General features: G+C 32.9%; 2 protein-coding genes across 3 annotated transcripts in view; one reads left to right on the forward strand and one right to left on the reverse strand.

Moving 5' to 3' along the window:
• Nucleotides 1-25,305, forward strand: part of pnt (ETS transcription factor pointed) — a 108,778-nt gene that overhangs the window by 8,594 nt on the left and 74,879 nt on the right. For both annotated transcript variants that reach the window (XM_089706207.1, XM_089706209.1), the window contains exons 2-3: nt 4,855-4,990; nt 12,535-12,655. In XM_089706207.1, the coding sequence (XP_089562333.1) occupies nt 4,865-4,990; nt 12,535-12,655 (247 nt within the window). In that variant the 5' untranslated portion in view covers nt 4,855-4,864. The remainder of the gene's footprint in view (nt 1-4,854; nt 4,991-12,534; nt 12,656-25,305) is intronic.
• Nucleotides 1,538-2,672, reverse strand: LOC149480490 (ATP synthase subunit d, mitochondrial-like). The gene is made up of 3 exons (XM_089706220.1): nt 2,554-2,672; nt 2,197-2,415; nt 1,538-1,796 (listed from the first exon to the last, which is right to left on the reverse strand). Exons 1-3 carry the CDS (start codon nt 2,670-2,672, stop codon nt 1,595-1,597), a joined length of 540 nt encoding a protein of 179 aa, XP_089562346.1. The 3' UTR covers nt 1,538-1,594.

Genomic DNA, 25,305 nt, shown 5'->3' on the forward strand with positions numbered 1-25,305 from the left:
CAAAGTGTCACAAATGACCGGCGTTGGTGGACTCAGCTAATTTTTCAACTCGCACATTACTCATAGTTATGAATGGCTGAAGCGCGGGGCGCGGGCGGGGAGAGGCTAAATATAGACGTCTGCAACAGGTGGTCCTCACCCTTCCACCCACGCCCCAGAGAGAATATAGGCTCGGTACTATATGTACAAGAACTAAGCAAAGCAATGAATGGAACAAATGAATTCTCAGAAACAAAGAGTAAAGAATAACCAAAGATCTACCAACTAACTTATTTATTTGAAAACTTCACAGCTAACACCTATACCTATAGAAACATCTAGAAACGATAAGTGAATACATAGGTATGAAGTATTTGTGCTACTTTTTATCGAAATATCAATTAAAATAAGAAAAAAGCTAACCTTGACGATCGAAAGTAATTCATTGAGCAATTAATATTTAAATTTCCTTTGTCATAAATAATCGTTTTAAACTTTCCAATTTACGTACGTAATTTCCTTTGATAAAGATAATGAATGAAAAGACGTAATGTCACCAATTGATGCTAACTGAAAAAAATACTAATTTACTTTCAAGATAGGTAGAAGCCAAAATATCGCTTATAACATATTTCGTTTAATAAATCAAACTAAATTGTCCGCGTAATATTTCAACTTTATGGAACTAATTTAACCACAAATATGTATAAATTACAGCATTTGGATTCTATAAATCGCTTAAGCTTTCTATTTGCTTTTGTGGCACTTCTAACTTCCTACATTCTCAGATGCTAACGATAGAGCAAACTTTAAATAAACAAAACTGGACTATTGGATCTAGACTAGTGACTGTTTTGAATAAGTTAAACTTCCTACATTGTATAAAAAATTCAAGTAACAAAACAATTTTCTTAATTTCTGACAAAATCTAACAATTTTAGATAAAACGTGCTTCGTCATATTTGGGAATGCCGGTTGAAAATTAATGTTTCATGACCTGGATTATCCTCAGACAAATGACTACCTCCACTTCGCTCATATTGAATTCAAAATGCTGTAGTCACCAATTAATACAATTGTCACTAATGAAATAAAAGAGCTTCAAATTAGACATTCAGTTAGCATTTGGCTCTAAATAAATCCGGTAACACAATCCGATCATCAGTCACAATTTGCCACGCGCGACTTCTTGGCTGATGTCTCGGCTTCGACCCTGAACACTAAATATAGACTTGTGCAGCCCTTTTATGCACCCATAGACGATAATTCACTCGTTTGGACTCAATTCCACTGCATCGACCGTTTACTCTGGATTCTGCTGTCAAAGCACCGTTATTCCAAGAAGGGGACGTTTTATTAGAAACGAAATTGAGAACTGATGTTTTTTTTAGAATAGTGTGATTAGATGAGATTAACTAATCAGTAAATATAAGTATGAATGAAAAATTAAATAAACACCAAATTACAATCCCTATAAAATTGGTTGAACTCTTTGAATTAATATTTCTGGCGTATTTTCTATAATCATTACTATTACCTATATTGTGTCAAGTCTACCTCTATTTTAATAAAAAAAAAAATCAAATAACGATTGGTTTATTCAATTTTGTTAACATCACTTTTTCGTCTGCGCTTCTTTCGCATCTATCTTAGCTTTTTTCTCTTCGTATCCCAGTTGACTTTCTTCATCGTGTGGCCAAAACGTCGGACGATTAACAGGATCTAAAGCCTCGTTCGGATATAAATCGTAAAACATTTCCATTGTCATATCTTCGAATTTAGGTAGACTCTTAATCTTCTCTAGTTCTTTAGTTGCTCTGTAATTGAAAATATTTGGTATATTATTTAATAAATTATTTTTAAAATTTTCGTCTTAGTCTTCTCTTTGCTAATTATTAGTTTATTTATCAAACGACTTTAAATATCAACTTTAATCACACTCTCTAAGTAAGAGCAACATTTTATGCTTCGTTATTTGGACAGAAAATAAGTTAACCCATCTCAATTGCAGCAGAGAGAACAGAAATACTTACACGGAATGCTTTTATTTATTCTTGAATGCAATGCGAATCAAATCATCTTTCTTAACGAGGTAAAATGTCTTCAAACTATTTTCTGAACTGGTATTATATACCTGCTATTCGACGGGGACTTTATTGGTCACACAATTCTAATAGATACAAATAAATTCTTGGTTAGATGAATACATTTACTTACATTTCTATATCTTTTTGTGCATTATCACAATATGCTTTGATCTCCGGTTGTAATGCCTTCCACTGTTCATCAATAGTAGCTGATAATTTATCTTCAGGATACGGGACCTTAAAGCCTTCGTATTCTTTCTTAAACTTTTCTACCAGCCCAGTAACCGGCACCAATGCTTTATATTTCTTCCAATCTAATTTTGGTAGTTCAGGTGGGTTTGCTTGAACCCTGCAAGAAGTTTTAAAATATCAAAATAAATCGAAGAAGTTTTATTATAATACAAAACGTTATAGCAATTTTATATCATGCAGAATTTTCACACAATAACACAGGTACATGTAAATGATACAAAAATAAACAACTAACCGTCGAAGATAATTATCAGATTTCGCCTTAAATGCCAAGAAATTCGTTCTTTGATTAGGAGGCACTAGTTTATCTAATTCCTTCCAATTAATTGTAGGTTTTGTAAATCTTTTCGCCATTATTTAAAAAAATTGCGCAATCAAGTTTTTGACTACTGATATTTTTAATGACATTGAAATTATTATCACAACCCAGTGACAACGATAAACGCTAAAATACACAGACAATGATGACGACAAAAAGGTTTACTTATTACAAATGAAGCTATAAATATTTACTCGTTGGATGGAACACAAATCTGAAATCAAAGATATCTAAAATATCTTTGTAAAAGGGTATTTTACTAAAGAAATATCTGCTCAATATGTAAAATTACTAAAATGTTTAAGTAGGTACCATATTGTCCGAAATGCTTTCACTAATCAATTCAGTAATAAACATCGATTATCGACCATGCGATGCACAAGATGCAGATGATCAAATTAGCACGCGAAATTGCGTGCGAGCAAATTGCTGAAAATTATTTTGTAGGTCGGGAACCGTATGTCATCGACTTAGCATCTGCGTGTTAATGCCCCCAGAAGTAAAATCTTCTATTTCAACGATTAAGGCCCTGGAGCAACAAAAGGACCTTAACATTATTCAGAAGTTCTATGAAACGATTTGAAATGCAATCCCATTTTTAAGTGACTGAATTTACATATTAAAATCTCTGTTTTATATTCCAGTTAGCTCATTTTAAGAATCCGTTGATGCATTACTTTTAACTGAAAAAGATTTGATACTATTGAGGCTCAAATATAATTTGATTTAAAGAGACATTTATGAAAAATATAGAGTCGTAATATTATCATGCATATAAAACTCGTGCGAATATCGTTATGTAAAGATAACGTTTTATCTATTCTGATAAGATAGAAACAATCGGTCGGTATGATTTTTTTAGAGCTAAATTAAGATAAACGTATGTTTTTTTTTTCAAAATATGTAGAATGTATAAGTAATACCTTCATAGATTATTTCTTCGCACGCTATGTCTCTTATCGTTTTTCTATAACAATGTTTTAATGTATGAAAATATTCTACCCTAAAATATTACTTCTATTATACTACCCCAATAATTTAGCTAATTAAAGAATCTTGCAAACGCATTAGGCGTTTCAAAGGTAATAAACCAATCAATCCGGAGGCAATTTGTGACAACAAATCTCCGCGATCATAATGAAGAACTTGCACCTAATTATGACCCTTGACTTCACCCTCTCTTACAAATGAGTGAACAAACGACACGCCGTTCCAATTACAAGGCATTATTACAGACGGTGTCAATGTAAGCATCGTTTCCGGCGGATATTGCCCGGAGCGACACGAGTTGGCTCACGCTGAATTCCTCCAGCGACATATTAACCATATCATTTTGGTTTCCCGAAACGGCCACTCCACTTTTCAAAGGACTATCCGCTCTATTTCTTGAATAGAATGAAAAACACGTGCTTTCGGGAACCGTTTCCGCCGGATCAACCCGTTAGCGTGAACGAATCTGAAACGCTTTGATGGGATATTAATGGAAACGATGAGTGACGTTATGGGGTTTGTGATATTAAATAAAAATGGAACGGTTTCGTACAATGCGTTTGAAATCGTAAGAAATAGTAAATACTATAGCAATTTCATTCCCAATGTCAATGGTGTAAGATAATTAAATTTTTCTCAGTATATTACTTAATTATTATGAGAAGAATGAAGCGAAGCGTAAGAAACGTTTCATATTTTCTTTGTCACAACGCAACAGCATAAAACGAGAACATCAACACAGCCAAGAATGGCATGAGACCGATCCTACCTGCGGTCAGCGAAGCCCTATTAGTATTGCCACTTGCCCCCAGTGATCACTGACCATAAAATTATATTGACGTTTATGTAAGTAGCGAGAGCCGAGATGCTTGACGTGGAACCGCTCTTATGTACAAAAAATAAGAAATGAAATAAACTTATAAGCTCTTGCTCGTCGCTAGCGATTTGATTAGCTTTTTTACTCAAAATACAAATCGTAAATTTTTCATTATATTTATCAATTTGGTATTGTATAAATCAACGGTATGATTACATAAACTTTCAACCAAATGAAACGTCGTTCTAATCTTATGTTCAAAAATACTTACAACATTTTAACAGCTACAAGTTCCAACTTATATCAGCTCTATATCAGCAACTTTTTTACAGCTATACAGCCTTCTAGCTCCTTTATTTCATTGTTTCAACTGCATAAATCACTAGCTACAACTCAAACCTTAATTCCAGTCCCAGCACGATGAAGCTGGAGTGGGCAGAAAGCGACTCCGACTTCGGGCTCGACGACGCCGCGTTCTACGAAGCCCCCGCAATGACTGCGCCGCCGCCCCGCAAGCATGTCTCCTTTAGCTTGCGACTTGATCTGGTAAGTATACTGTATAAGTACATAAGTTCATATCATTGCTACAAGACATTTATAGCCGGTTTCATAGTTCGAATTGATTTTGTAAGTATGGTATGAAAAATAACAAATCATGGTTAGATAGTTCTGGATGTGTTCTCTTTAGTGTCTGTTTCGTCAGAGTGTTAAAATATAGAATCGGACAGATAAACAGTAATGCACTAATGCTTTAGCTGCACAAAGTGTAGTTTACAACAAGAGATACAAAACAGTCCGTAAAAGCTTTCAGTGATGTAAAATGTAAAGTAATAATTTGATGGAATTATAATCTAAAACAATGAGACAAAGTACTTCAACATAAGTTCGATGGATACATAGAAAATTTCATAACCAGATAACCCATTCAATATTTTTTCTTCACGCGCGATTATAGTACCAAATGAAAGCCTTAACGAGCATCAAAGCCAGAATAACAACATACTTTAGAAACTAATGAAAACACTCGAAGTAATAACCAGTACGGCTCAACAGGTTTCTGTTCATTGAAATAGAACCTTGATCTTGACTTACAAACGGCAGGAAATCCGATTATACGAGGAAAAGCTACATCCTTGCCAGCGGCTAGCCTAGACGATTCGAACACGCTCAACTAGTTTAGAAATTCCGTTGAAAATTGTCCAGTTAGTGTGATTTACTTTCCGTGGACATTTGCAACGGCTTCATCTAAAATTAATGTTACCGGTTTTACTCCTTCAATATACAAAATACTTATAGACTAGTAGGTATAATTTGATACTCATTTCAAAATCTGACACGTCTTTTTACTTCGACGTATGTTGCTCATTTTATACAACGAAAATTAAAATTATTTTAATGTATTGTTGAAATTCTCGTACGTACATTATTTTCTGAGGCTTAGATTACTTAAAGCATATAATATTTTTCTTCGTGCTTTGATACAGATGCATTATCAGTTTGCCAATTGAAAGCTCTCTCACTCGTAATAAAAATAATTGTAATTTAAACGGAAATGGTTTATTATCTTAATTCTTAATACTATTACAAAGGCAAAAGTTTGTATGGATGTATGGATGTATGGATGTATGGATGTTTGTTACTCTTTCACTTAAAAACTACTGAACCGATTACAATGAAATTTAGCACACATATAGAGGGTAACTTGGATTAACACATAGGATAGGTTTTATCCCGGAAATCCCACGGGAACGGGAACTATGCGGGTTTTCCTTTGAAAATGCGGCCGAAGCCGCGGGCGGAAATCTAGTAACTTTATAATAAACTTGCTTCATCTAATCCATGATATTAAACGAACAAGTAGCTTTATTATAACAAGCCCATTTAGTTCAGAAAAGGCGAATCAAGAAAGCAATGCGAGAGGATCACAAAAACTCGTCTGTAAGACAGATCCAATACTAGTACTAGAGTATAATTTGCCAAGACGTGTTCTGGATAGTACATGAATATTAAAAGAGTTTGAACTTTTTAATAAAGGCTAAGTATAAACTGTATAAACTAGTATCGGCCGCTTAATTTCGTTTCGAATAATAAAGCTTTCATATAAATTATAACTGCAAACAGTTAGCTACCGTTAATTTTGAGATTACATAGTATATTATTAGGATGATTAGATAAAATGCTTCAACTTATACCTAAAGTTCTTAATATAGTAAAAGAGAATTAGATTTTTGATAGAGTTTAATTGCAAAGTACGCGCTTACGACTGACCATTAGCATGTCAAATAAAAAAGCCGACAATTAAACATATTCAGCTCATATTCGAAATTAAAAGCATGAGTATTCCATTCATAGTCCAATTTTGTGTTATTTCGTATTCAGTTTGGTCGCACGTAAGGGCTGGCTATAGCACCGGATGCCGCGGTGGCAGGCGCGTCCAACGGAGCGTGATCAACCGTCCTTCTACTTTCATAGCAGTCATATTGTTAGGCTTTTAATGTTCATAAATTGTAATTTTAAAGTGATTGGGTAAACTAAATTTATGTTTAAATATAAATCCTTATATAAGATAATTTGGATTATCAGAGCTTTCTCGCGCTTTTATAATTTAAATATTTAATCACATTTTTAAATAGTATTGTATTTCAATATAAGAATATTGCTTTATTTACACGGAAAAGGTGTTATTAAGATATTGATGTAAATAATAAATCCATATTGGTATACCTAATTGCGCGTTAAATGAAGCGTTTCTTACCGTCCCCAACAATCAATCACTGAGAAGTTTAAGGTGTATCGAAAAAAGAGTTTCTATTTCAAAGCGTCCGCTTTTTATTTGTTTTGTTTTTATTTTTAATCTGTCCGTGACACTGACATTAAGCTGCGCTAATGAGTTACGACATTAGCTTACTGCGACGAAGAGCTTATTGGATTTTTTACGAATGGGTTACCATTACTGTTGTAATTGTTTTCTGTGACGTAGGATAAATAATGTTTCGATCTTATTTTTAGTTTGTTATATTATTACATAACGATTTGAAATTTAACCGCGTCAAAAGTAAATTTTACAAGTAAATCTAACCTATTTCCTTCTCATAGATAGGTACCATAAACTAAAGATATTTACGTTTCACTTTTTTAATGATGAATGATATTTAAATAAAGAATGAATGCATTTGTTTCTTGAAGTTAATTTAAAGTCATCATATGAACACGTCATACACCCAAGGGTAAAATAAAGGGGCTGCCGACAGTTATGACGTTAACACCTTTATTCAAAGAGGTGTCGCCATAAAATACAACTTGACTTGATTTACATCGCTCCTCGAAGACAGAAAATGTACTGTATGGGCTCGAAAGGATTACGTACTTCTTGCCATATGTAACTTAAATACTTATTCGTTTCCCACGGTTAATATTAAAATACTTGGTATTTGGTTAAGTGTTAAACTTTTTTGATTAATAATATAATGTGGTTTTGTATAGGTTAACTATAGAAACATGAATAAAGGTAAATTTTAAACATAAGCCTACTGTGTAAACTTACGAATAAAATCACGTTAAGTACATATTTAATTAATCCTTAATATTGTTCTATCGATTACTTCTCGTATATATGTTTGTATCACAGATAATTATTTTTTTTTTTTTTGTTAATTGTACCCACATTGTACCTAACTACAGTTTTCGTATGAAATTGATTAACTATATGACATCATTTACATTACAATGCTGTTTAATGCATTTTATCATGGAGCTTTTATGTCAAATATTAATTGAAAGTGTTTTTTGGCGGAAGTGTAGTTAATTGCATATTATTATCAGTATTTTTCTTTAAATTCATATAAATGTACCTACGTTATACTAAATGCGTATTCTACAAAATAGCATAAAGAGAATGAATATTTCTAAATGCCTATTTATTATTCAACGTTTATCTTTTAAAGAAAAACTTTCGTCAATAGGTTGAATAGTTGGATACTTTTCAATTTTTCTATGAATGCTAAAAAACTCTGTCCTCAAATCGAAAATCGACATTGAACACATAATAAATAAGGTAAAACTTACATAAAGCGTTGTATTTCATATTTCTGAAACTGTACTTGTATTAAGGAAAAATTATTCTATTTATTCGAGCGAGCGTAGCTCATTAAGGCCTGCCACTTGATATCCGGCCCCTAATTAAAGGGATTTATCTAGCAGATAATATATCCGCTTGGAACATTATGACAAATATTGTGTAATTTTTCCAAGTGTATTTATATATATTTTTTTATGATAACCGCTTCAATTTGAATAAATATTCCTAGAATTAGATTACTGACTAATGTATCTTGTGTTTTTTGTTTATGTAGCTGTAATTTTGATTAGATATTTTTTGATTAGATAATGCATTGCTTGTTACGAGTTATCTATATTTTATATTATTAAAGATAAAAGGTAAATGAGTCAGCAATTTTTATTTTCGTTTTGTGACGTTTATAATTTATATGTTTATTTTTTCACCGTGTTATAAATGGAAAAACACATGCAAAAATTCAAAACTACATGACTATATTTGTTATAGTTTGGTAGAAAATACTTATAGTATTCCTATTTTTGTCCACAATGAAGTTGCTCTATACTTTTTTTTCATTAAGTTAGTACCTTGTAGGTTTCATACAGAAAATAATATTTCTTTAACCCAAAACTTAATAAATAAAAAGTTTAATACTGTTGCTTAAAAAGATTAAACATGAAAGTCCTGAAACTACGCTGTCGAATGTAAAGGAAAATGCATTATAATCACGGGATTAAGTGGTCTCCATATATCTTCTGTTTAAAAGTTCCTGTGATAAATAGAGACAAGATCGAGGAGTCACATGTGATCAACATAACTAAATTAAACCGGCGACAAATTGACAATCAACCAACTAATATATCAGGATAAACTGAATTTATTTGTATGGTCCGGGAGCCAGCAGCAGATTTTATGACCAAGTTCCTCTCATGCGGTAATTAGTAAAATGCATCAAAGTATAGTATTATGAAGCCTCGTGAACGTCAGCTGGAGCTCGGTTGGGGGAAAGAGCGGTTGTAGCCTCCCGTATCAGCTGACGGTTTTTCCACCAAGATACAGCCAGCTGACATATATATTTATCCACAGTTACATATAAGCTATCATCAGGTAAATTTTTGTTTGAGAGGAAATAACGGAAAATAAATTTTTCTTTAAATTTAACTTTCATGTTCGAGACACCAGCTGACGTATAATACACCATGTTGTAACCGGCTGACTATTTTTTTTCGTTGAGATATTGGGTTAGCTACAATTTGACAAATTTTTAGCTGAGAGGAAATGAATGAATGAATGTATTTTTTTTCCTATGTGCGTGGGAGGCTACAACCGCTCACCCCCCCAACCGAGCGCCAGCTGACGTTCACGAGGCTTTATAATACTATACTCTCATGCGTCTGACGAATTATCTCTTGAGAGGAAATAGTTAACCAAATTTGCACCTGGCTCCCTAACCATAGCTTTTTATGAACTGTAGGTACAAAAACGTTTTAGAACGTGTGTATGGTTAAATAAAAAAAAATATTTACAGTTCTTTTTTATACTTCCCTCCTTAAAAAAAATCCCATGATACTACATATTTTGTAATATCTAATGCAAAAGTGATGATCTGTAAACTGTATTATGCAAAATTTCGCTGTAATGCGCTACAAATATACTTGGATATTACTATCAAATCAGAACGAAATTAAAAATTTCACTAATTGAGATATATAATTATTCCAAAACTTAAAGAGTTCATGACAATTGCCAAATATTGCATCCATGAGAAATATCATTAATCAACGTCTCTCATCCGTGGCATTGCCAACATCCATCAATGAAGAATGCAAGGAAGGGTCGAAACTGAATAGTTTATCCATCATCAAGGCACGTAAAATCTGAATTGGGTTCGTGCCCCCAAATATCGGTAATCACGTGCTAGGGAGGGCCGACCCCTCCGCCTGAACCGTAAATAAACCAGTGTTTATGGGTTAATCATCGCGTATGCATCACTGATTGTAATCGTTCTGTCTATGTGGTCCTGGTATCTACTTTTGATATTTCAACGCATTTCCTCTCTTGAAATGCATTTAACTTTAACAAAACAAAAATCATATGAAAAAAGATGCAGTATCACAAAATGAAACGTAAAAACTTAATTGTTACGTACACTATCTACATTTCCATTAAGTACTCAGGTACTCCACAATATAAATTAATACAAGTTATAACTTATATCAGTGGATTAAAATCTAATTTATTTCAACAATAACATGATAGGCTTTTTATCGAACTTTATCATTCAATTTGAAACCTTATCATGGAAAAACAAAAGCCCTTGAGACAGGTTATTTATATTTTATGAATGAAAATAGCGTGATGACGTCACATTCTGATACTGTTATCTTCTGATATAAAATCGATGTACTACGCCCTTTCACACCTTTTATATAAATAAAGGGTCTTTGCCTTTACAATAAAAATAAACGTTATGTAAACATTACCTACTCATTTTTATTTTTGTCACAACGCCGAAATTATATGTCTATTTCCGTTAAGAAGTACCTATATAACGTGTCCACAATAAAATTGGTTTAGTTTTAAGGAATTACAATCAGAAGCAGTCACGTAGGTATACCACTATTTATTACATTAGATTATTATATTCATTACTAGCTGCGCTTCGCGGTTTCACCCGCGTGGCTCCGCTCCTGTTGGTAATGATAAATAGCCTATAGCCTTCCTCGATAAATGGGCTATCTAACACCGAAAGAAATCAGACCAGTAGTTCCTGAGATGAGCGCGTTCAAACAATCAAACTCGCTTTATAATATTAACGCTATCAACAATCGTTTCCAAACCGAATTAAATATTATTCATTCAATTGCCAGTTCATGAGCTCTTTCTATTCGAACGCATTATTACTATCTCTCATATTATTTAGACTGGTATAAAGGCGAGTAAGAAGACATAAAATACATATACCAATCCGTCCTGCTAAGATTAGCAGAGATCTTGCAGGGATATTCAACCGTGACCGAAGCGTTCATACAGAAAACAACTTTGATTTGGTGACGCGTATCTTGAAATATAATCAGATCGTATCATATCATATAATCTAACACTTGGTTGGATAACTAATAGACGCGTATTGATGCGAGGAGGTCGTGTATCTCATGCCCTCCCTTTGTCACAATATCAGCGTATAAATTCAATTTGATTTGATATGATTAGCCGGTTAAGTAGATAGATTTGTATAGCAATAAAAAGTATATTATTACTATGTTTATATTCTAAGTTAGTAAGTTAGATGCTACATGGTTTGTTAAAAATTATCGTTTTCAAAGGAAACACGGAGCTTCTATTACTATTTATTTAGTGCCTGCTGATTCATCTAACACATATTAAGCGTTCATTTACATACATTTTATATACATCAAAGTCAAATTGAAGGCCTAATGTTTCGAGTATTGTCTTGCGATTTTAAATCGGCCCATGATCGCGAGCGGAAGGAGTCCACTCCTGCGCAGAATATTGACGCGGGTCTTTAGTAAGCTTAGCTCACGTAATGGCAGAAAAAAGTAAGTTCCTGTCGATACAGGAGTCATTGAAACCATTGTTCTATCGGGATAAATGTGCGAATGACATGCTTCTTGAATGTATTTTGTAAAGTTGGCATATTTGTTTCGTTTTACATTACGTTATTGTTTTATAGCTGTTTTGTAATTTATTTGAGATTTCGGCTTATTTAATGAAATATTATTTACCTAAGTAAATAAACTACGTTGGTCAGTTAGTCATATATATTTAAACTGGCCTTCTAAGAAGCTTTTGGATCAAAGATTTTTTCAACCTGATAAATGGTGAATTTTCACAAAAGTCTCTCAAACCATTGTTTACACGTTAACTATTATTTCATCTCTTAAAACCCGTATAATAAATTTCTCTTGTAAACTTTGAATGATATTAGTTTAGTTCATTATAAAAATAACTTTCGGTAGAGTTTAATTATTCCATGGTTTATTTATTGAATAATCTTATATATTTTTTACAGTGCGATGAAGGCGGCGGCGCAGCAGAGGGCATCAAGACTGAACCACCGGAGGCTGAAGAACCTCGCACCATGCAGAAAGTCCCTTCGTTGTCTGACCTTACAGACCCTGAAGCATCGTTGGGTAAGTCTTAATTGTTATAATTGTATTTACTTTGTGTACATATTGCAGAATACACCATAGAGTGGAATCTACGCTTTATGAACGTTGTAAGGTTAAGGTTCAAATGCTTTCTTGTTTATTTAACTTTTAAGTCACTATGTTACAACGTACTATAATGATGATGATGACGTTTTAGGTAGGTTTTATGTAGGTCTCCATACTCTCTTTTCATCATCCGAATTTCTAAACGCACATGCATTTTCTAGTTCTTTCGTTAGAACTTTGCAATATTTATTTATTTATTTATTTATTATACTTTATTGCATTGAAAATACATAAATACATATAACAAATACAATACTACAGAAACAGCAAAGGGCGGCCTTACGTCATTTAAACCGCATAAAAAATCGGATTCTACAAGTGTTGCTATCACGCCTTCAGTGATGATAATAAATTACACCACAGATTCAAATAGATTATACTCAATTTTCGCGCCACGTGTCAAGGTAGCGAGTGACAGCAATCATAATCACGCCTAGAACGTGGCTGGAGGGAAGGAAACCGGCCAATCTGCCCTATCCTGCTAAACCGACGCGCGATCGGATAATCTGTGCTGAAAACTAAAGAACTATGGTCTGCATTGTTGCAGAGTTTTTATTCGTGTTGCAGTTCACCTAACTACTGTAATGATTTTTTTTTATTGCAAACGATACCAACAATTTCAATCAATTTGAACAAACTTCAACCACAAAAAAATTGGGCTATAGAGACGGAAGCAAAAATAGATACTGATTACATCAAGTAGTTTATGAATACAATATTTAATTTATTGTGTTACATAATATAGGTAGTGTAGCTGAAAGTTTCTGAGCTTTTACAATTAAAAAGCTTCATATTTTATGTTGCTATTTTTTACAAAATCTAGGTACTCTACCAATTTGGCTGTAATTTTCTTCAGAAGTATCGTACTTTGCGAAGTTTATAGGCTACTTTATAAGCTTCTACATAATATTATAATAAGGTGTTACATAATAAAAGGGGTTAACATGTCATTATGAATATTAATGTAACACAGTATTAGTATATGGGGCTGACTGACAATCATTAGCGACTAGAATCCCGAATAGGATAATTCGTTGCATCCTTGTTAGGAGCGATGCAATTTCAGCACGCAACTATTTTCATAACCCAGTTTACATGTATGCACTTGACATTGCTATTGATCGTTTTTTGATACAAATAGTGCTTTTTATTGTATTTTTATTTTGTTGTAGTAGTAATCTGTATTTGTTTGAGAGTTTTCATAATAGGTTCAAGAACCAGGATAATTTCAACGAATTTGTTTGGCATTATTTGTTAGGCAATTTTTCTTATATTGATAGTAAGTCTTCATTCATAGTAATATATTATCTTAATTGGGATAATCGGAAATTGCAAAATAAACAACTCGTAAACATCCGCAACAGCCTTGTTGTGCTCATTAGAATTATTTTTTAGGTTTTAGAAAGTTTTTCCTAGCGTGATTATGCTTTAGTTTCATGTTTAGGATTGGTAGAGCTTTAAAGAGCTTTTAATTTTATATGCTTTCAAACTAAACAAAAAATTCTACACCCTATTTTATAAAGGACAAAACACTTTGTAGGATGTCGTTTTTAATTTTATATACGTACATACGTATGCTTTTTACATAAGAGCTTTTGAAAAAAGGTTTTTAACAAAATCAGTCGTAAAATTTTTAATACTTCCATAAAATTGATTCTTATCGCAGCAAATAAACGTTTTACATTATAATCGTTAACATAATTATGAATTGTTAATAAACAATAATAATTATATCGCCATATCGGCCATGCTTGAACGCGTACTTTAGTGATTATAATAAAATTTTGATACTATGTTGTTGATTTTTTTATTAATTGGATGTTTAAAATTATTATAAAGTTAAATATGTTTACATACGTATACATGTATATTATTTATTCAGTATAGAACATAAATTCATGAGTCATTACAGTTAGATATTCGATCAAATTGCAAAATTACTTTATAGCGATCGCTGGCGATTGTTTTGTTTTATACAAAGTTAAAAACAGTTCAGCTGCAACACATAGGGTGGTTAAAAATCAGGCAGGTCGTTGACCCCAGCAGTTAGCTCACGCCAGGGTGGCCTAAGGATACGGGCCTATTGTTCCCTCTATCTTTACTTTATATGTATATTTACGTGGGAACATCGCATATATGCACATATGTTTACCCATTTAGCACCATGTTTGTATTCTGTTTGTGTTCTGTTGCCAAGAAAAATTTAAACTTAAATGGCGAGAGACGGAAAATGTAAAAATATTAAATGATTAGGGTTTTGCAGTTTTCTTTAATAAAGTTTTCCTTTTCGAATAGGTGATTATTAACACATGAAATATTCAGAGGGTATATAATTATTTGCGTATCAAATGTTTATTAAATGCGAAATCAAAAAATCTATAACTTCGAAATTGATCTTTGAAGTTGAAGATTTACTTATTATACAATTTACTTATAATTTTAAAAGTGTCAGTTTACAACTTCGCAGTAATCCACTTTAACAAAAAACACGCAATATAAGTAGAACATGTAAATAAAACTATTGTTATATAATATAGCAAATTGCAAACTTTGCAAAATATTGTATGTCATATTGTTATAAATGCTCAATTTATCTATAAAGTATAAACCTTCAAGAAAGCAGCATTAGTCTTCTAGTAGGAGGAGAAATTTCAAGGAAAACAAAAAAGTAGTGGAAAATTTACATTATTCATTTACAAAACCTAGACCTATTTTACGTTATGTTTAATAATCTAAAACAATATATTTCGCAACAATATAAACAAACATCGCAATAACAAAGTAGAGAAAGTAAAAAAATACTAGTAATTGATATGATATCAGTATTATAGCTAACGAGAACAATGCAGTAATTTGTTCAATATCTCAGACTCCCGCGTGACTCACAGCGTACACCACTGATTAATTATATCATAATATGACACTTTTTGTGCGCAACATTGTTATTTAACACAATTAGATAGAGCTGATTATCGAATGGTATGTTAAACGTATGTAAACTTGTGTACGTGCTTGGTGTATTTGCGCAGATGAGACCTCACTGCCAATGATGATTATCACCGCTTTATTTATTCACGACTAGCTAGCTGGTGGCCCAGGCATTGTCCGGGTTCAACAGGAAAGAACAAAAGCTTTATAGACGATGTTTTATAACATTCAAACTTACAAATAACAACATAAATTTCACGCATATGATATAGGTAATATATTTTCAAATACCCAGTGATACACAATACAAATTTTACTTATTTGTCCTACAGGAAACAGATGTGTTATTGCCAAAACCATAAGTCAACAAAGATAGTGCGATAAATTAAGTAATTACCGCAATTATCAGTCAACAAAACAAACATGCAGATTTGTCATATTCGAGTAAAATAACAAGTCGCCGAGACGTTGAGGATTAATTCCTTGATAACAGCAATTAGTGTGAGATAGCCTTAAAAGAATTTTCACGTGAAATATTTTTTATTGTCTCGAGGCTTCATCCGACACCGTAAAGGATGTTGCGGTGTCCACTTCCCCTCAATGTTGTACGATATACAGGATGTTGCCAAAACTTCGTAGCAAATGTGTATATTTACATTCGCCCATTACTAAAGTTACACACTTCACAATAAACAATTATTACTTACGGATAAACGTTTAACACAATAATGGTTACGATGTAATTACATTAATTGTTGATTTTATTACTGCATATCATTTGGCATTCAATTATACATTCATTTTATGAAAAACCTTAAATAAAACCCTGAAATTAGACTTCATAAGACCTTAAGTTTAATGCCAATGCATTATTAGTAAATCATATAGGTAATGTAACATTATAATGATGGCGTGCCCAACTTTTTTACACTCCATCGAGCGGAAAGAGAGTCTCGTGTGTCACCTGGTTTTTAAAAAAAGATTACGTATTGCAAGCCAGTTACGGCTTCCATAATTCGAAAAAGGAATTTTTTTCGTTACGTATATTTTAATAAGTACGTAATTAATAATGAATTAATGAGTAAAACAACTCTATCGATTGATTAATCAATTGTGTTTAACTTTGGTAGTATAGGTACGTAGATACTTGAATCTTAAAGTCGCAGTCACTAAATCGATTCCATACGTTGCAGAAGCATGAGCAGAAGCTAAGAATTTAAATATATTTTTTGTGCAAAACAAAGTTGCGGGTTATTTATGCCTAAGCAAGTTCAGATGTTGACACAAGAAAATTCTCATGAACGGCCTACCATGTTGACTCAAACGAACACGTGTTCAGCACACAAATACAACTCGCTCAAGACGTCCGACGCACACATGCACAACTCATTCATGTCGAAGCTCGTGAATGGCGAAGCGGTCGCTGTACGAAAGCTCCTGAGAAGTTATTACCGCCTGGTACCGCGGGCGGACTAGTTGACGGACATGTTGGTTTATTAATCGACAGTCGATACTGACCGCTGCCAACGCAAACAGATAAATTATTTGATCGAAAAAGCAAACGAATCTGACGTGCTGATAATAATAGAACTACAATTACTAAAATAATCACACTACGCCATTACGATACTTAATTATGTAATGCGCTAAAATACATATCCATAACTAGGGAATGCAATCCCGACTCGAGATTGCAAATTCGGGATCCTGCGGGATTAGAAATATCAATCCCGCGGGATCCCGGAATTTTCGGGATCCCGTCTAATTAAAAAAAAATGTTGAATTCAGATGACTGAAAAAGCTAATAACTGCTTGTTTGTGAAAGGAGGCCATCCATAAATTACGTCACGCGAATTTTAGAACTTTTCAACCCCTCCCCCCTCCATGTCACAGGTTGTCACATTTTTAGTACCCCGTCCCCCCTAATGTGACGTCACACATTTTTCAAACTTATGCATGTATCTAAAAATAATCAAAAGAACAGTTATTTTCATTTTTTTATTTATTTTTACTTATTAAATAATCTTAAATATCGAAAATTTTAAAAGTCGTAAATTTTAGTGTCCCACTTGCATTACAAAATGACTCTAGGAATTAAATGTTGTTGCGTAAGAGATAATCTTATAGCGAGAGTGCGAAATTATTAATAAATACATATAGGTAGGTAGTCACGTCACAAAGCTTTTGATCCCCCCTGCCCCTTGTCACATTATGTCACATAAAGATGATACCCTCCCCCCCTATTAACGTGTGACGTAATTTATGGATGGCCCCTAGTGAGGTTAACTAAAATAACATGTTACTCGAAAGAAAATAAAAACCTTTATTATTTAATCTTACCAACTAAATAATAATCAGGTTGTAAGGAAATTAACGTAGGTAAATTAGGTAATCAAAACAATAAGCTTATTTCAAGGGAATTAGGAAAAATTGAAAAGTTTGCGCCCCGAGTGGTTGTGTGTTGCGTCGCTGACCACTGCCGCCCAATCCCGTCAATCTCGAACGGGATCTCGTCATATGATGCGTCGGGATTGATCCCGAAAAATTACACGAGATCTCGCGAGATCGGGATCCCGCGGGATCGGGATTGCATTCCCTATCCATAACTCTTTTTAAATATGAGTTTGAGTTGAGGTTCGTATAAGTTTATGAAAAATATATTTATTTATGTATAGAGTATAGATAGAATAGAGTTTGAGATCTTACTTTCTTCTGAGCTATAAATAATAAACGTTAGAATTAAAAATTATTATGCAACGACATTTTTGTAATAAATGTACGTGTAATTTAAAACAATTGATACCTATGCCACCTGATCGAAATCATTGTAAGCAAATACACACGCGTTTTATTTCACTAGTCCCTACAAATAATAATATTATGTTGATTGTCCACAAATCGACCGCAACAGTAATTGCTCAAACCGCACGTTAGATAAACATTTAACACGCGTAGGCGCGAACATTAATCCCTTCAACACAAAACAATTTACAAATCGTCTAGTCTGATTTTATTACCAACCTACGTTAGAAAAACATGTTATAAAATATCGTGTTCTTTTCACTAAAATTATTTTGAAAACAACTAGATAAATATCGCAGCGAAATAATATTTGTATGCGGAGTATTTTAAAATAAGATAGATTCATTTTATTGATAGCTGACAAGTTGATAAATAAAAATCAATTTTATTGTACGATCAACGGATTGTTCACTAGGTGCATATAAACAAGATGCATTTTAATGATATGGGCCATGTTTATTGAATATTCTAGTCATCGCTCAGTCATAGGCAGATATAAAACTTTTTTTATAAAGTTTTAATAATTTGACAATAATTCAGTCGTGCGCACGCTCTTATTACTGATGCACAACGCGTCGAGCCATTCATATACGCATCCAAATGGTCTCGTCGTCACCTCTCGGTTCTGTGCTACTGTATTGTATGCATACTAATCGCTATAGCATAAAATCATAAAGTTGTACACGTAGAAACGAAATCTATTAAAGCTGTCACCTTTCCCACTTGCAGAGTGTGAAATCGTGGCTGATCGCAAACTACACGGTTATTTTATTAATAAAGCTAAAGCAGGTGACTAATAATAATAATGTAGGTCTAAGATGTAGGTATTCTTGTACCAGTACATTAGCCATGGCCCTTGACAAACGTGTGATGTAAATAGAGAGTGGCAACTGGTAATAAAGGCAAGATTAAAAAAATCCAACGAGAAATGCACGAGAAATGTTTACTATCGCCTCCTAAAAATAATTATATATGTCTTAGTTATTTGAAATAAACGAAATAACATACAAACTTGTTTAAATTACGTATATTTAGATAATAAACAGAATACACACAATAAAATATGTAGGTAACATTCATGAACACATTTAAGTATGTAGCAGCGCCATCTAGTGACGTTGGTAAAATACATGTACAACAAATTTGAAAGTTGTGTTTCAATAGTTCGCCTACCATCCGATAGGTGGCGGTATATTGTAGTTCTCAAATGTAACCACAGGGGGCGCTACTCTAAATATTTAACCTTGCGTTGGTCTACTCAACCACTTATTTTTCAAAAGCTTTACGAAAATTATTTATTTATTAGTTACTTTTATTTTAAATTTAAGCACCTTTTCGATGTCTAACTACTTGTAATAAATATTTCCCTTTATTATTACGAAATATAATTTCATATTTTTCTATATTGTGGTACAATATTCTTATACTTGGGCACACCCCGGACACTCCATACAAAATGATCGTTTTGACAGTCACACTGTAGAGACTGCAAATGTGTGTGTTAACGCTTTATGGTTGGCACATTTGTGACTAGCGTAAAAAAAATTCGCGTTTTTCTGATGAAATACATCCGTAAACAGCACAATATCTAGCCATTTTCTACGAAAAACGATAACCACAAATCCAAAATAATAAAATTACTTTAAGTCAATTTGATTAATGTTGTCAATCTTCGTTGCGTATTGTCCTTGCAGAAAAATATGGCCCATTTTATGTCTGATCGCGCGGGGGTGAGGTTAGTTTAATTTTGGCGGGAGGCGGAGAGGGTCCTTTCTGTAGCGTTTAGCTACTATGAAGTATTCTGTGACTTGGGTTAAAAATACTACGGCTAAAAAGCTTGAGCGACCAACCACAAAATAAGCAATCGACAAATTTAACTTATTTTGCATAGTTTTGCATAAACACCTGATATCTTAATCGTTCAATAATTAGTTGGAACATAGAACCCTCTACGTAGGGGTAATAAAACGAGTTAGACCGTTGTTTGTGTGGATGTGACGTCACGCGGGGTGGCGGGGGCGGGCGAGGCGTGGGAAACGAGCGGCAGGTGCGCGCGCGCCGGCCACTGATCCTGAACGCACACACACAACGCAAGGAAACTATCCGTTATTGAGAAAGTTCCGCTTTTCCACTGCTCTCCATAATTTATTCTAAGTTTATTTGCTTATGGCTTGTTTAATATCTTATTGTGATCCAGTGATGAAGACAAACTGCGATTCAAGATTTCAGAGGAATTCTAGAATTTAAAAATAATTAAAAACACTCTGGTACTCATTTCCAACACGAAGCGTTCAAAAAACTATTTATAGGGGTATCTACATAATAGTGTTTTGAATGAACCTCATATTATGAGGAAAATAGGTTGTTGTTTTTTTTCTTCGTTATCGAATGGTTAATATTTTTTCAGTTAAAATATAAAAATAGACCTTTCATGAAAATTAAACCGAGCATAGTAAAAAAGCAAGTTACTAATACTGTGCCAATACTTTATCTATATATTTTTAACACTTTTTCTATGAATATCAACTTATTTATCTATCTAATAATACAGGCAATAAGAAGCAAATCATCTGAGCTATTTCCAAATCATAAGCGACATGCTTTGCCAATGTTAAAATAAAATGTTATTCAATTTTATCAGCGATAACAGCTTCATCATATTTAACAAAGTTTTAAAAAGCTCACAGCGTAACCTTATTACCGAGTAGCCTCCACTGAGATTCAATAAAATTGGATACAAAAATTAGATTCCTTCGCTGGAGGGTCGCCGAGAGTTTTTCGCTTTGATGTCGTATAATAAAGTTCACCTCGTTCCCGCCAGGTCACCTTCTAAATGGACCTTAAAGTTGTATGTATCGTCAAAGGCTAATTAGTTTTTGTGTAAATGCTGAAACAAAATGTTATGAGCGCTCCTGATAGTGGTGCTTTTAGTTTTTAACTCTATGTTCCGTTATGCAACAGTTATTTTACGAGAAAAATGAAGTAACTTTAGTACGTAGTATCATGTTATTAAATAATGTTTAATAGGATTAATTAACCTTATACTGCACCTTCTGCCATACGATTGGGCAGGTACTATATTTTATAAAAGGCTCCTTAAACATAACTATAACTGTAACCCCATAACAATTTAAAATTTAATCGTTTCGATGAGAAAGTACATAGATATTCCAATAAGAAGAAGCGTGAATATATATCAATCTCGAGACTCGAGTTACCAATTTCTAAGTAAGGTTTGAAGCAATTAAGAGCAGTAAACAGCCCAAGGCAAGAAGGGCGGGCTCGGCTATATCTTACCGCTTAAATTGATTAATAGTTAATGAGCGAAGTGCTAAACCTTCTGTTTGAGTTAATTAGATACTGATATATACGTGTTTTAACGTTTTTTAATTGCATTCATAGATTTAACTTTGGAGCGTGTAATGTGAGTTGAACAGTTACAAGTTGCATTTTGTTTTTTTTTTTTTATCTGCGTATCGATGTAATCTACATAATATGGATTGATGAAAAAAAATACACCAGCACTGGATAAGTTAAATTTTTTATTTACATACCTAACGAAATTCTAGTATTATGAAATTGAACCTGAAATTGAAACCTGCACCTGAAATTTATTTATTAAATAAACAGATATTAAACGCAAAGTATATATCATTTAATTAAAAAGTTTTTTATTGTACTGTAATTTTCACAAAAGAAGGAAGTCACCACAAGTAGTGGTTTTCAATAAGGTATTCATAATTCGATACGAACGTTTCTATTAACACAATGAAAAAGCTTTCGAATCGATGAAGAAAATATAATAAAGAATTTGAAAAGAAACTGACGGTCGTCTTAATAGCTAAGTATGTATTATAAAAATGAAAATTAATTATAGTAACAGAGGTTGTGATTAATTTTAACTTATTCTATAATGAAAGAATAATTCCTTACGTTTACAAAATTCGTATTGGAAGTCCATCATTTTACAATATGATATGGTTACAAGTTACAACTTCTTTTATTTTTATCAATTGATGCTTTTAATATTCTTTTCTCTTCTTAAATTCTTAAATCTAATATTTCTGTACGCATACGTCTGTAATTCTGTATATACACTATTTTTTAGATGATGATATATACTTAGCAAGACGTGTAACATTCTATTAAAGTGAGATATTATCATGATGCTGCATTGTTTCTAACATTTATTAGCAGTGATAATATAAGCGTTTCCAGGTAACAATCGCATACCGATAATTAACGAGTCGCGAAGTAATTGCGCTAATAATGTAGAATTGCCACGATTTACACCGCCTCTCGCGTGCACCTGTATTGTTTGATTGAGCTTCAAGCTCTTCGTTACAATAAACTGTATCAGTTAGCAGATAGATAATAAGTATGTATTAGTCAATAATTGTGTTTTCTATCTATACTGTAAAGTTATGCACATTACAAGTTTAATATATCACAAAGTATAGACTCTCTTGGAAGTTCTTTTCACATTTTATATCCACAATAAAACTTGTGTAAAATAAATTAAGTTTACTTGCATGTTAATTGCTGATTAAAATTAATTAATTTATTTATTTATTGGCAGGAAACTGACTTCATTGACTTCTAAAAAGGCGTCATAATTGAAACGAAATATCATATTTTAGTAATTATTTACTACCATTAATACCCTTTATAGCTGATATTACATAAATTAAATTTAATTAAAAATACTGCAAATCGAAAAGTCAATCTATGCGTAAATAATACTGTATAATATATATATGCAAATGCATAATGTTTTATGTAAATTAACTAAACTTGCCAATTTTGTTAATGCCTCAAATGAAATAAGGAAGACTATAAACTTTTATTAATTAGGTAGTCAATGTAAATTGCACATAATTGTTTATAATCTGGATGTGTAGAAAAACAATAATAAATTATTAAAACTAGCAATTTTAGATAATAAAATGGAAGCAAAGTTTTATTACTTCTAATAATACAATAGGCTTATATTATTATTCCCAACGGTTTAATTACACTCTTTCTATACATGTATTGTATAAATTAATATCTGTTATTATTGTTATATTTAATGTCTCTAGAATTTTATACAGTCTGATGACTAACATCTTTGGCCTGTTAATCATAAAATACGACGTCACCAAGTACTTTTGACCGAAATGATTTTAAAGTAATTACTAAGTGACCGTTCAAGAATTTGTGGCAAACCATTTTTATTTTTATTTTATTATTAGCATAATAAGTACTTACAAATAGTAAAACTGAAAATTTCCAGTTTAAAATGTAATACTTGAATTGAAATTGACTATAGGTAATATTGGTTGGTTAAAAATTGCTTGTTGACAACAATTAGGGTTATGGGTCATCTTGAAAATTGCTCATAATCTTATAACAAGTCTTAATGGCCGAGTGACAGATCACCGTCTAAACTCTAACGCATGCATTGCGTGCGCACGCTAATGTGACATTTGGTCACTGGCGGGTCCAAAACGGGCCCCTTTGTGCGTCTTTTCGTGGAAATCCTTACCACACGCTTACCCAATTACATATGTATGTGATTGCACTTTGGTTTATAGTATAAAGGTATTACCTTCCCTGGCCTCGAACGATTGTTTCTTTTGATTGTTACAAAATACTGATACTTTGATTGTCACTTAGAACTATCTCACAAGAATATTATGGTAATTGCAGTCGACGTCTTATCTATAAACATATAAAGAAATTAATTGATGTGACTGAGCTCCATAAAACACGATAAAAATATTATAAATATTTACTTAATATGTAGTTTGCATGAAATTAAAATTCTCTTAATTTGTTCCCAATTTGGCCGAATCTCGATCGCAATAAATCTTTATAACATGTTTGTTTTACGAATCTGTGTATTATTATGTAAATGCTTAGACCCACTTTGCAGTGTCACGTATCGGGTTATTAACATAAAATTATCGCGCTTGTTATCGAGGCTTCGCGAAGAGTTGATAATGTGGGAACAGTCGAGGACGGAGGCCAGCACCTGCGCGTCACGCCTCGGATGTTACAAGCCTGCTCTTTGTTTGTTTATAGAAATATATTAGAAATTTTTAAATGGGCTTAGAACACGCTGAAGAACTCGCCAAAAACTACGCAACAGACGGTGATTATAAAGTTTGATATAAGAATGTCAGAAGCTAGGTATGTGCTAAAGGAAACCATTATGACTAAAACAACGTAAAACTTTTGTTCGTTTTATATTTGCATTGCATCAGCGTATAATAATAATCAATCCGCTTAATGTAATGTTCAAAATCAATTAACTTCCGACCAATTAATACACATTAACGTCATTGCCAAAGATATTAAAATGTAAAAATTAAATCTGTTAAACGATTAATAAATCTCGTTTATCGTCAAGTGACCATTTATTTTCTGGGTTTGCTGAATTGTCTTTAATTAATTCTAATTGAGAGTCCTTTTGAGTCCTTTGCGAGGCGCTTTATTGCAAACGCCCGCATCGTCTCCATGGGATACTAAATTCGACCCTCATGTTGTAAACAACACTTTTAATTTCACACGAAAATCGAACTTCCATTAAGACAACACTAATCGATTTCCCCGAGTATTGAAATCGAAAAAATATACAATGAGAAATTTAAATCAAGTTTCCTGTTTACATTAAGAAAAGCGTTAACTGTAAGTCGCTACAATTCCACATAGAGCATTTCGAGAACGCCCTGATTTAGCTTTAGGAACGGCCGACTAGTTTTACTTACCGAGAAATTGGGCATACGGGCGAGCGTGCGGTTATCGGCGTCACATAGTTCGCTACTGTTCGGTTGGCGTCTTGTGTTTCATTA

The sequence above is a fragment of the Colias philodice genome, chromosome 18 (genome assembly GCF_061535455.1).
Source record: "Colias philodice isolate Cphi_HAF_F1 chromosome 18, ilColPhil1 Martin Lab GWU primary, whole genome shotgun sequence".
Lineage (NCBI taxonomy): Eukaryota > Metazoa > Arthropoda > Insecta > Lepidoptera > Pieridae > Colias > Colias philodice.

Excerpts from the sequence above, each read along its gene's own strand:
- LOC149480490 (XM_089706220.1), bottom strand. The coding sequence starts at position 2,672 with ATGGCGAAAAGATTTACAAAACCTACAATTAATTGGAAGGAATTAGAT. Across the intron at positions 2,416-2,553 it reads TCTGATAATTATCTTCGACG|GGTTCAAGCAAACCCACCTG; the intron begins GTTAGTTGTTTA and ends AACTTCTTGCAG. Across the intron at positions 1,797-2,196 it reads GCACAAAAAGATATAGAAAT|AGCAACTAAAGAACTAGAGA; the intron begins GTAAGTAAATGT and ends TTTCAATTACAG.